Raw genomic sequence first — 12,905 nt, 5'->3', positions numbered from 1 at the left:
ACCATAAGCACTACTAGGATTCCAGGAAGTACCCTGTCAGGGATGAAGCCTTGGGTCTGGGGTAAAGAATATGGGTGAAAAATTAAGTTGAGCCTTCAGTGAAAACGTAGACAAAATATTTCAGGAAAATTATTCATACTTGAGTGAGAAGTAATTATCAAAACAAACTACCCTTTTTGCTGTGAACTGTGCCTTAATTTTGTGAATTAGCAGAAAGATTAAAATTCTAATGTGTGTTAAGAGTGGTTCTTATCAGACCTTGCATCTGGTCAGTATATTAGGAAGGGAAATTGGCAGACCAAGAACTATAGGAAGCCCTCCACATAAAAAATGAAGGGGAAAAAATAAGCGTAGACTAGAGATGATACCTAGTATGCAGAGTATCTTTGAGGACTACCTGAAGAACAAAATTAGGCTTAATAAATAAATACAAGTTTGCTCCAAGGGAATGGAGAAAAGGCAGGCTAAGAATTTAAGGTTCCCTGATTAGCCAGATTTGGCCTACTGACAATAGCTCTAGGATTTTTTGAAAAAGTGTGCACACACACACATGGAACTTACAAAACACTGGCCATAGTCTAATTTTAGCCTTCTACTTTGAAGCAGGGTGCAAAAATGGATTCTGGGCCGGGCGCGGTGGCTCAAGCCTGTAATCCCAGCACTTTGGGAGGCCGAAGCGGGTGGATCACGAGGTCAAGAGATCGAGACCATCCTGGTCAACATTGTGAAACCCCGTCTCTACTAATACAAAAAAAATTAGCTGGGCATGGTGGCGCGTGCCTGTAATCCCAGCTACTCAGGAAGCTGAGGCAGGAGAATTGCCTGAACCCAGGAGGCGGAGGTTGCGGTGAGCCGAGATCGCGCCATTGCACTCCAGCCTGGGTAACGAGAGCGAAACTCCGTCTCTAAAAAAAAAAAAAAAAAAAAAAAAAAAAAAAAAATGGATTCTGATTTTACCGTAGAGGCTGGTTCTCAAAGACAGGGAGACTGACCACTGAAAGGTGCTCTGTGTCCTCAATACAGTACATAAAGGTGACAGGGCACAGCTGACAGAACGCCAAAGCACGTTTCACTCTCACCAAGAACAACTCTTTTAGCAGAATGGCAATTTGCTCCTAGTCTAAATTCTTATTCTATGAGCAGCAACTGAGAGGTAAAAAATGCAAAACACTATGCCCTACCCATCAGACACTCCCAGCTAGACTTCTGTGTGGCGGTGTCTACTCCAACTTACTCTCTCATGGAGTCAAATGTTCACTGCTTGCTTTTTACAGTTATATGTGGGACAACACCATGCTCTGGCTTGATTTTTTTAAGGTTACTTGCCAATGTAAATACTCCAGGTCCAAGATAAAACAGAATAATTAAAAACAGGCCTTGTTATCCAATTAGTTGATCATCTCTTATTTGCATTACCAATTTATAGAGTATTTTCAATTATTTTGCCTATTTTTCTCAGTCAAGTGAGCACAACAGGTATTAATTTACAAAGCTAATATCTAATTTTTAAGGGATTAACAATAACCATTATGGGAGGCAGGTGTGGAGAAAGGGGTGCTGGATGTAAAGGAAAGAAAGGTCTGAGCTCATATTCCAAAACTGCCACTTAGTAATGCTAATCAGTAAAGTGACAAAAACAATCCATATTTTGTGGGTTATTATGAATAGTATATGACAATTATAAAATAAATAATGCAGTACATATGAGGCACTCAAAAAACAGCATTACATCATAATATGCTCACACTGTCTTTAGCATTTACTGAGCAAGAATCAAAATTCTTGAAGGTTTGTTCCTACTTCTACTTCCAAAGTTAAAAAGCTCAGATGGGAACAGGGGATCTAATAATTTGTTTCTGGAGAGAAAAGAGTAAGGCAGCCATTGGAGGAGTATCTTCTGCCACATGGAGTCATCCATAAGGAGTGTCTTACATGGAGATTTGCTTCAATGAGGTAATTATTCAGTGATCACTTACGAGTTACTCATCCAGCAAATATGACTGATTTCTTGCTACGTGCCAGAACTGTGCTAGGTTCCGGGGGCAACAGCTGTTAATAATATATAAACAGGTCTGGTTCTTAAGCAGCTTACATTTAGTAGATCAGATGAGCCAGCAAATGGGGCACCAGAGAGGTTTGGGTGCTATAGGAGTACACAGGTGGACAGCACTACCAAATGTGGGAGGAAAGTATCTGGGAAGGCTCTCTGTAGAAACCAACCTCCTGAAGAATAAGTAGCAGTTAGCTAAAGGAAGACAAACATTCTAGACAGACAATTACAAAGGTCTGAGGTAAGACAGAGCTGCAAAATAAACAACTTACAAGTAGTTTAATTCAAATTATTAAAGTTCTGCTGGAACTTCAGGTGCAACCTGGATGACAGAGTAGGTATGAAGGTGGGGTAAAAGAAAAAGGAGAAAATGCAATTGGCAATGGAAACAGGAGCCAGATCATAAAGTGAGGCTGGGTGTGGTGTCTCGAGTCTGTAATCTTAGCACTTTGGGAGGCTGAGGTGGGCAGATCACCTGAGGTCAGGAGTTCGAGACCAGCCTAGCCAACATAGTGAACTCTTACCTTTACTAAAAATACAAAAGTTAGCCAGGCATGGTGCTGTGCACCTATAATCCCAGGTACTCAGGAGGCTGAGGCAAGAGAATCACTTGAACCCAGGAGGCAGAGACTGCAGTGACCTAAGATCATGCCGCTGCACTCCAGCCTGGACAAGAGCGAAACTCCATTGATAGACAGATAGACTGACTGACAGACAGACAGACAGACAGACAGATAGACAGATAGACAGATCTGAAAGCCACTCATTCTAAACAGCTCAGACTTAACCCTGGAAACAGAGAGAAGTTACTGAGAATGACATGGCAGATCTGTCTTTAGGTAAACTATTCTGGCTATAAAATGGGGAAAGAACTTGTGGGAAAATCTTTTAAACTGTATAAAGAATCTCTATGTTAGAAAAGAAAGGCCCCAGAACAAGAAATCCAAACCAACTGCTAAAAAAGTCTCAGCTGTTTTAGAAAAGTCTCAGCTATTTTAGAAATTTAGAAATACAACATTAACTTGTAATTTAAATGAAAACTTTTTAAGACTCCATGATTACAATGATCTGCAAATGTAGCAAAAGATACAACCAGGTAATTTCAAGGAAGCCTTGCTTCCTAGAAACAGAGACAGCAAGAGAGGTCCCAACCCGTATCTACCCCACCCCACCGCACAAGCAGCTTATGCCAGCTCAGTCTTTGTCTCTCATTAGGAATCAAATTTGCTCAACAAAATAAGAATACATCCATCAGCTAGGGGAAATTGCTTTATATAAGTGGGTCAGATAACCTTTAAAAACTAAATGAGATGAGAACCAGTTCTGATCCCAAGGTCAAGCAAAATTAATCTTAGCTATTTTGCCTATGGTCATTAAATAACAAGAATGTAGGCAGGTAGTTTCCAAGCTAGGATTTCTGAGACCCTGCAACAGCAGGGTGTAAACATGAGCACCAGAACACAATAATTAGAATTAAACATTTCTCCAAATTTGCCTTTTAAAAATAAATTATGCCAATTAAGCATAAAATGCAAGGATTAAAATTTCACAGACTTCTAGTTAAATCAAAATGTGGTGACAACTACTGGCAAATGACCAAATACCAAAAGAATCTCGGCTGTTTTAGAAATAAAACATTTGCTTCTAACTTGCAGCAAAACTTTTTAGGGTCTATGGTTTTAAAAAATCTGCAAATGTAGCATAAGAAAAACAGGTAAAGGAGCTGTTGTTTTTTTTTTTTGGAGACAGAGTCTTGCTCTGTAGCCAGGCGCCAGGCTGGAGTGCAGTGGCGCAATCTTGGCTCACTGCAACAAAGGAAGTCTTTTATGTGTTACATGAAATACATAAAATCAACTTTTAAAATCAATATTTTGAGGGGTGTTTGGCTAAAACTCACAAAAAACTTAAAGTAAATGACTACACATTTCTAAAATTTTAAATATGCACATTTTCTAGAGGATTTAGAAACACAGGCATTTGTGATTATTACAGATAATTTCTTACAAGGTCATGTGCACATTTAAAAAAATAATAATCATCACAACTACTTAGGTGTACATAGTCAAATCCCTTCACTGAAGGGGATGGATTCATTATTTTTTTCTCCTGCAATTAAGGAAAGTCTCATCTTTCAATACTTTCTAAAAATAATATTCTAAAATATGCTTTGAGTATGTGATTTACCAACTTGCTTATTTCAAAAGTTACTATTTCAAAACTACCTCTCTTTTCGTTTTGTTTTGTTTTGTTTTTTGTTTTTGAGAAAAAGTCTTGCTATTTTCCCCAAGGCTGAAGTACAATGGCAAGATCTCGGCTCACTGCAACCTCTGCCTCCCCAGTTCAAGTGATTCTCCTGCCTCAGCCTCCCAACTAGCTGGGATTACAGGCACCTGCCACCATACTCGGCTAATTTTTGTATTTTTAGTAGAGATGGGGTTTCACCATGTTGGCCAGGCTGGTCTCGAACTCCTGACCTCAGGTGATCTGCCCACCTTGGCCTCCCAAAGTGCTGGGATTACAGGCGTGAGCCACTGCGCCCGGCAAACACTACCATATTTTTATGTACAGTTATTATTTATTTATTTCTTGGCCAATGTAAAAATACTAGCACAGTAAAGAATGATGCAGTGGGAACTACATCAGAATAGAAGTCAAGATATTCATTCATCCATTGATTCCTTTGTTAAACATCTGAGTACTACTTTAGTGTCAGACAATTGTCACTAAAAAGATTTAAGTCTCTGAAGACATGTAACACTATATTTCATCAAATTTGAGATGCTGTCAGTTGTAAGACAAACTCTGTTAAAGAAAGAAAAAATGCTTTTAATTATAACCTAATGTTTCTTGTTTGCTTTGATATTTTTCAATCTATTCAGAAAAAATGTGGCAATTCTTCCTGGCTTCAATATATTGCTTGACATTTTAAATGACAGGCTTTCTTTATACATCTCAGCACAAAAGAAAGTTTCATCTACTTTTGGGTATCTTTGTTTCTTGGCTCCCATAAGGCACTTGGTTGCTGCTTTTAAAGAAAAGGAAATGGAATTGTGATAATTTATCCAATGGCAAATGTTTATTTCAGTAATACCAAATTTTCATTTCTCTACTTTGGTCCTGTCTTTTTCTTTGTATTCAATAACTTTTTGTTTCAGTGTCAAATCATAATGAAATCCTTTTGAAGACATTTTAAATGGCAAATTACACGAAATATGTAGTGCTGACACTGTGTCCACAACTCAACTGAAATGGTGACCTAAATATAGCTATAAGTAACTTTCTTTTTTTTTTTTTTTTTTTTTTTGAGACGGAGTTTCGCTCTTGATACCCAGGCTGGAATGCAATGGCGCGATCTCGGCTCACCGCAATCTCCGCCTCCTGGGTTCAGGCAATTCTCCTGCCTCAGCCTCCTGAGTAGCTGGGATTACAGGCACGCGCCACCGTGCCCAGCTAATTTTTTGTATTAGTAGAGACGGGGTTTCACCATGTTGACCAGGATGGTCTCGATCTCTTGACCTCGTGATCCACCCGCCTCGGCCTCCCAAAGTGCTGGGATTACAGGCTTGAGCCACCGCGCCCGGCCGCTATAAGTAACTTTCACATGCACAGGTATTGACAACCTGATGGGACAGCCCCACCTGACTTAGAGCAAATGGAAGATGCCATCAACTGTTAAATACATTCCAATCTTAGAGATATTAAAATATGAAGAAAAAACATCTCATAGAATCACAGCAAGTAATGGCAGCAAACACTCATGTCACATTATGAGGTAAGCACCACTGCAGGTACTTTACGTATCTTTATCTTACAAAAACCTGTAAGGCAAATAGATTAAGTGTTTCCAGATGAGGAAACTAAGACAAGGAAGATTAAAGCAACTTGCCCAATGTCACAAAGCTAGCAGGGGGCAAGGCTGGCATTTGAGTACAGGCAGCCAGAGACCAGAGGCTATGCTTTTAGCCACCATGCCATACTGCCTCCCAAATAAATAGTAAATAACCAGCTTGTGATCTGAGGCAAATCATAAGGGAAACCTTATCTTATTTACAAAAGGAGGGAGCTAGAATGGAGGTTTACGGGGTTCTTTCCCAGAATCAAAATATTTTAATTCTATAATATTTTTTGTCATCCAAGCTGCAGTGCAGTGGCGTGATCACAACTCACTGCAGCCTTAACTTCCCAGGCTCAAGTGATAATCCTGCTTCAGTCTCTCAAGTAGCTGGGACTACAGGCATGCACCACCACACTCGGCTAATTTTTTATTTTTTAATTTTGCTTTTTTATAGAGATGGGGTCTCACTTGGTTGCCCAGCCTGATCTTGAACTCCAGGGCTCAAGCGATCCTCCAACCTCAACTTCTCAAGGTGTTAGGATTACAAGTGACCCACCATGCCCAGTCTATAATCTTCCACATTAAAATTTCATTCTTATTCTGATTTCTCCTTAAGTCACTACAATTCAAAGACCTTCACTGCCATTAATTGATTAGTGAAAGAAAAGTAACTTTTACTATTAATCTAAAATAGACATACTTAGGAAAGTATTTAAGAAAAACACATGCAACTGAGTGTGATGGCTCACGCTTGTAATCCCAGCACTTTGGGAAGCTGAGGTGGGCGGATCATGAGGTCAGGTGTTCAAGACCAGCCTGGACAACATGGTGAAACCCTGTCTGTACTAAAAATACAAATATTAGCTGGGTGTAGTGGCGGGTGCCTGTAATCCCAGCTACTCAGGAGGCTGAGGCAGGAGAACCGCTTGACCCTGGGAGGTGGAGGTTGCAGTGAGCCAAGATCACACCACTGCACTCCAGCCTGGGCAACAGAGCTACACCCCATCTCACCAAAAAAATAAAAGAAAATGTTGACTGGATAAACAATGAAATGAAGGCAGAAATAAAGATGTTCTTCGAAACCAACGAGAACGAAGACACCACATACCAGAATCTCTGGGACACATGTAAAGCAGTCTCTAGAGGAAAATATATAGCAATAAGTGCACACATGAGAAGAAAGGAGAGATCTAAAATTGACACCCTATCATCGAAATTGAAAGAGCTAGAGGAGCAAGATCAAAAGAACTCAAAACCTAGCAGAAGACAAGAAATAACTAAGATCAGAGCAGAACTGAAGGAGATAGAGACATGAAAAACCCTTCAAAAAATCAATAAATCCAGGAGCTGGTTTTTTGAAAAGATCAATAAAATAGACAGACCATTAGCCAGATTAATAAAAAAGAAAAGAGAGAATAACCAAATAGATGCAATAAAAAATGATAAAGGGGGTATCACCACAGATTTCACAGAAATTCAAACCATCATCAGAGATTACTACAAACAACTCTATGCACATAAACTAGAAAACCTGGAAGAAATGGATAAATTCCTGGACAGTTGCCTCCTCCCAAACCTAAACCAGGAAGAAGTCGAAACCCTGAATAGACCAATAACAAGGTCTGAAGGCGAGGCAGCAATTAAGAGCCTACCACCCAAAAAAAGCCCAGGTCCAGATGGGTTCACAGCCAAATTCTACCAGACATACAAAGAGGAACTGGTACCATTTCTTCTGAAACTATTCCAAATAATCCAAAAAGAGGGAATCCTTCCCAAATCATTTTATGAGACCAACATCATCCTGATACCAAAACCGGGCAGAGACTCAACAAGAAAAGAAAACTACAGGCCAATATCCATGATGAACATAGATGCAAAAATCTTCAATAGAATACTGGCAAGCTGATTGCAACAGCACATCAAAAAGTTTATCCACCATGATCAAGTAGGATTCATCCCAGGGATGCAAGGCTGGTTCAACATACACAAGTCTATAAATGTAATTCACCATATAAACAGAACCAAAGACAAAAACCACATGATTATCTCAATTGATGCAGAGAAGGCCTTTGACAAAATTCAACAGCTCTTTATGCTAAAAACCCTCAATAAACTAGGTATCGATGGAACATATCTCAAAATAATAAAAGCTATTTACGACAAACAAACAGCCAATATCATACTGAATGGGCAAAAACTGGAAGCATTCCCTTTGAAATCTGGCACTAGACAAGGATGCCCTCTCTCACCACTCCTATTCAATATAGTACTAGAAGTTCTAGCCAGAGCAATCAGGCAAGAAAAAGAAATAAAGGGTATTCAATTAGGGAAAGAGGAAGTCAAACTGTCTCTATTTGCAGATGACATGATTGTATATCTAGAAGACCCCATCGTCTCAGCCCAAAATCTCCTGAAACTGATAAGCAACTTCAGCAAAGTCTCAGGATACAAAATCAATGTGCAAAAACCACAAGCATTCCTATACACCAATAACAGACTTAAAGAGAGCCAAATCAAGAACGAACTGCCATTCACAATTGCTACAAAGAGAATAAAATACTTAGGAATACAACTAACAAGGAACGTAAAGGACCTCTTCAAGGAGAACTACAAACCACTGTTCAACGAAATAAGAGAGGACACAAACAGATGGAGAAACATTCCATGTTCATGGTTAGGAAGAATCAATATCGTGAAAATGGCCATACTGCCCGAAGTAATTTACAGATTCAACGCTATCCCCATCAAGCTATCAATGACCTTCGTCACAGAACTGGAAAAAACCACCTTAAACTTCATATGGAACCAAAAGAGAGCCCGCATAGCCAAGTCAATCCTAAGCAAAAAGAACAAGGCAGGAGGCATCACACTACCGGACATCAAACTATACTACAAGGCTACAGTAATCAAAACAGCATGGTACTGGTACCAAAACAGAGATATAGACCAATGGAACAGAACAGAGGCCTTGGAGGCAACACAACATATCTACAACCATCTGATCTTTGACAAACCTGACAAAAACAAGCAATGGGGAAAGGATTCCCTGTTTAATAAGTGGTGTTGGGAAAACTGGCTAGCCATATGCAGAAAGCAGAAACTGGACCCCTTCCTTACACCTTACACTAAAATTAACTCCAGATGGATTAAAGACTTAAACATAAGACATAACACCATAAAAACCTTAGAAGAAAACCTAGGGAAAACCATTCACAGGACATAGGCGCAGGCAAGGACTTCATGACCAAAACACCAAAAGCATTGGCAACAAAAGCCAAAATAGACAAATGGGACCTAATCAAACTCCACAGCTTCTGCATGGCAAAAGAAACAGTCATTAGAGTGAATCAGCAACCAACAGAATGGGAAAAATTTTTGCAGCTTACCCATTTGACAAAGGGCTGATATCCAGAATTTACAATGAACTAAAACAGATTTACAAGAAAAAAACAAACAAGCCCATTCAAAAGTGGGCGAAGGATATGAACAGATACTTTACAAAAGAAGACATACATGAGGCCAACAAGCATATGAAAAAATGCTCAACATCACTGGTCATTAGAGAAATGCAAATCAAAACTACATTGAGATACCATCTCACGCCAGTTAGAATGGCGATCATTAAAAAATCTGGAGACAACAGATGCTGGAGAGGATGTGGAGAAATAGGAACACTTTTACACTATTGGTGGGAGTGTACATTAGTTCAACCATTGTGGAAGACAGTGTGGCGATTCCTCAAGGACCTAGAAATAGAAATTTCATTTGACCTAGCAATCCCATTACTGGGTATATATCCAAAGGATTATAAATTGTTCTACTATAAGGACACATGCACACGAATGTTTACTGCAGCACAGTTTACAATAGCAAAGACCTGGAACCAACCCAAATGCCCATCGATGATAGACTGGACAGGGAAAATGTGGCACATATACACCATGGAATATTATGCAGCCATCAAAAACGATGAGTTCACGTCCTTTGTAGGGACATGGATGAACCTGGAAACCATCATTCTCAGCTAACTGACACAAGAACACAAAATCAAACACCACATGTTCTCACTCATAGACGGGTGTTGAACAATGGGAAAAGATGGACACAGGGAGGGGAGCACTATACATTGGGGTCTGTTAGTGGGGAGTGGGGGGGGACAGTGGGGGGTGGGGAGTTGGGGAGAGATAGCATGGGGAGAAATGCCACATATAGGTGAAGGGGAGGAAGGCAGCAAATCACACTGTCACATATGCTCCTATGCAACAATCTTGCATGTTTTTCACATGTACCCCAAAACCTAAAAGCAATAAAAATAAATAAATAAATAAATAAATAATAAAAGAAAAAAGAAAGAAAAACACATGCTTGAATCACTATTGCTCTTTTTTAGGGTGATGGCAAAAGGTTGACTGTAGGTATAAATTATCCAATTTGTGGGCTTTACTCTGCTTACTTGTGTACTCAATTTAGTCTTTTAAAATTTTAATCCAAAATTTAACATATGAGTTCAATGTGTCAGTTTTTAAAGTGACCGACAATACAGAGCCCCTTATTCTTCTTAAAATTCTGTACATGTGTGACGGGAAAAAAAACCACAGATTAATAACAGATGCAAATATTGCAACATTTTCCCTCCTGACTCAATTTAAGGGTAGAATTAAATGTGCATTACACACTTGACAATTCTTCTGCCTCAAGAGGGGTCACCACACACTTTGGATTTTCTTTTACAAACCAAGGCAGCTCTTACTCTCTCTCCAGGTAACCTCCCTTGAGGCCCACAGCATCTGATCATCAGGCAACTCACTAATAATTAAAATAATTCAAATTATTTCACTTTGAAGTCATCCTACCGGAGAAGGTGAGTAAAAGAACTCAAAATGTCACGTCTTCAAAGCTTTTGTTTGTCTTTCTTAAATGTGAAATCCCAATCTCAGGCCACTTTCCTCTTCTATATACACATACCCATGCATACACATAAAGTAATCTGCCCCAATGCAAATCAGAGAAAACATTTAGAAGTTTTCTGGAAAAATGTCAAAAAAGGAATATAAGTGAATACTGGCAAAAGTGGGCTTGAAAAACAAAACAAGTGAGAAGATGCTCCCAGAAGGAAAGCTCTCACCAGTCCATCAGATTTGACAGTTACGTACCTTTCCACGCTGCCCTGCTCTTTCATAACAAATGACAACATCTTCCCACATTTCTAGCTTTTCAAATATCTGAAGAGCTGAACTGGTACATCCCAACTCAAAGAGCAAACTTGCAAGTTGGCGCTAGAAAAATCAAGTTAAAGTAATTAACACTTCTTGATGTAAAGAGAGATTCCTGTTTCTCTTGCAGGTATACATAATCTGCCTTTTTAGGGCTCTACTTATCATAATAAATGTATAATTTCTACAATCTCTACTACTTAGAAGTTTGTAATAATTCAATACATACCTTTACTTTAGAAAACAAGCCTCTTTATAGGGTAGAAGGAATTAAAAAACAACATAGAAACTGTTGAAAAATACTAAATATATCCAATGGTTTCTAAGAACTTAAAAAGCAAAAATCAATATTTATTTTTTACCTAGACAGTCTATATACAACAATCTTTAATTTATAAGGCTGAGATCCAATAAATTAATTTTTAAAACTCTGAGCAGTCAACAGAGATGACATAAAATCTATGCATTAGCCCTTCTGAATTTTATTCATAAGGGCATATCTAGCTCTTTCTCACTGAAAGCTACTTAGATTTATTTTAAGCACATTCTAACAAACTTAGCTACCTAATTTCCCAGTCCCTGGCAGATAAAAAAGAGCAAACTGAGTTAAAGTCAGTGAAGGTTAAACATATTTAAAAACAAATATACCGTGGTTTGTAAGTGTTAACACCTGCACAAATAGAAAAAAAATTAAAAAGGTTTAAAAAATTAGGTAAGGTTCAAATAAGGTGTAGTTTCATATTAGTGAGAGCTGTATTGTTTTCTCTTAAGTATACTTTTACTACTCTGAAAATTCAATATATTTAAGAGTTAAGTCCAGAAAGTCCAGGATTGACAATATCAGAAAGTAAATAAAATACACCTAAAAAGTATAAGCTACATATTTTCAAAATAAATACTGAGAATGCTCCAATACATCAGTAACCCATGAAAATATAATAGGAGAATTTGGCTATTTTAGAGAATATAATTGGACATTTTCAAAAACTCAACATAGCATGAGAGCTGGAATAAATCTTAGTGCTCATGCAGTGAGCAGTACAATATCTTCATTTAACAGATGAAGAAAGTTGATGACATCCAAGATGATATGGCTAGTTAGTGGTAGAGACTAATTATCTCTTTATAATAAACTGTTCTGTTATTTCTCAATCTTTAAAATAATATATAAAGATATCATTATTCCCTATGATGCAAGAAAAAGTAATCAACTTCTTAAAGAAAAAGGATCCTTCTCTGACTACCTGAAGATCCTGAAATCCACAGCCTCCTAGGCAGATAAGCATTTGGCCTAAATTCAGTGTGAAAAGTATTTAAGTTTCCTAATGTTTCTGTTCAAGAAAAGGTAAAGAGCAATACCCTCAATAGACACATTCTATCCTAATAGCTCAGTCTGGAATGTTTATCCACCAAGCCACATATATAAAGCACCTAACAAATTTCAGAGTCAAAAACACACTAAAAAATTCCAGCTGTTGACACATTCTTATGAAGAAGCGATTCCTTTTGAGACACCATAAAGCTTTTTCACTTGTGTATGTTTTATTGAGATTCCTTCAATATATAAAATGAACTCCAACGCGTAATAAACCTCCTAGTTCACCCTGTGTTTAAGAACGTATAACCTACTCTTAAGAAGTCTTATAATGGAGACTGAATAATTGGATGGTGGATTAGCATTTGTGATTCTAACTCTCTATCTATGTGTATGATCCACGAAAGAGAGGACAGAGAGCTGATTAAAATGACAATAGCAGATAAATCATCTGTAATCCCCTGGCGGGCACCAACTGACTCCACTTAACCT

General features: G+C 38.4%; 1 protein-coding gene across 3 annotated transcripts in view; it reads right to left on the bottom strand.

Moving 5' to 3' along the window:
* TTC27 (tetratricopeptide repeat domain 27) overlaps nt 1-12,905 on the bottom strand; it is a 191,180-nt gene that overhangs the window by 76,669 nt on the left and 101,606 nt on the right. For 2 of the 3 annotated variants that reach the window (XM_021674421.2, XM_021674423.2), the window contains exon 12: nt 11,039-11,161. The exons of the other annotated variant lie outside the window; for it this stretch is intronic. In XM_021674421.2, the coding sequence (XP_021530096.2) occupies nt 11,039-11,161 (123 nt within the window). The remainder of the gene's footprint in view (nt 1-11,038; nt 11,162-12,905) is intronic. 3 annotated transcript variants of the gene reach the window in all.

This window comes from Aotus nancymaae, unplaced genomic scaffold, assembly GCF_030222135.1.
Source record: "Aotus nancymaae isolate 86718 unplaced genomic scaffold, 86718_ANA_hifiasm-v0.15.2.pri h1tg000057l, whole genome shotgun sequence".
NCBI classification, from domain to species: domain Eukaryota; kingdom Metazoa; phylum Chordata; class Mammalia; order Primates; family Aotidae; genus Aotus; species Aotus nancymaae.
The sequence above is the reverse complement of the archived record's forward strand: the minus strand, read 5'-3'. Positions and strand labels throughout refer to the sequence as shown.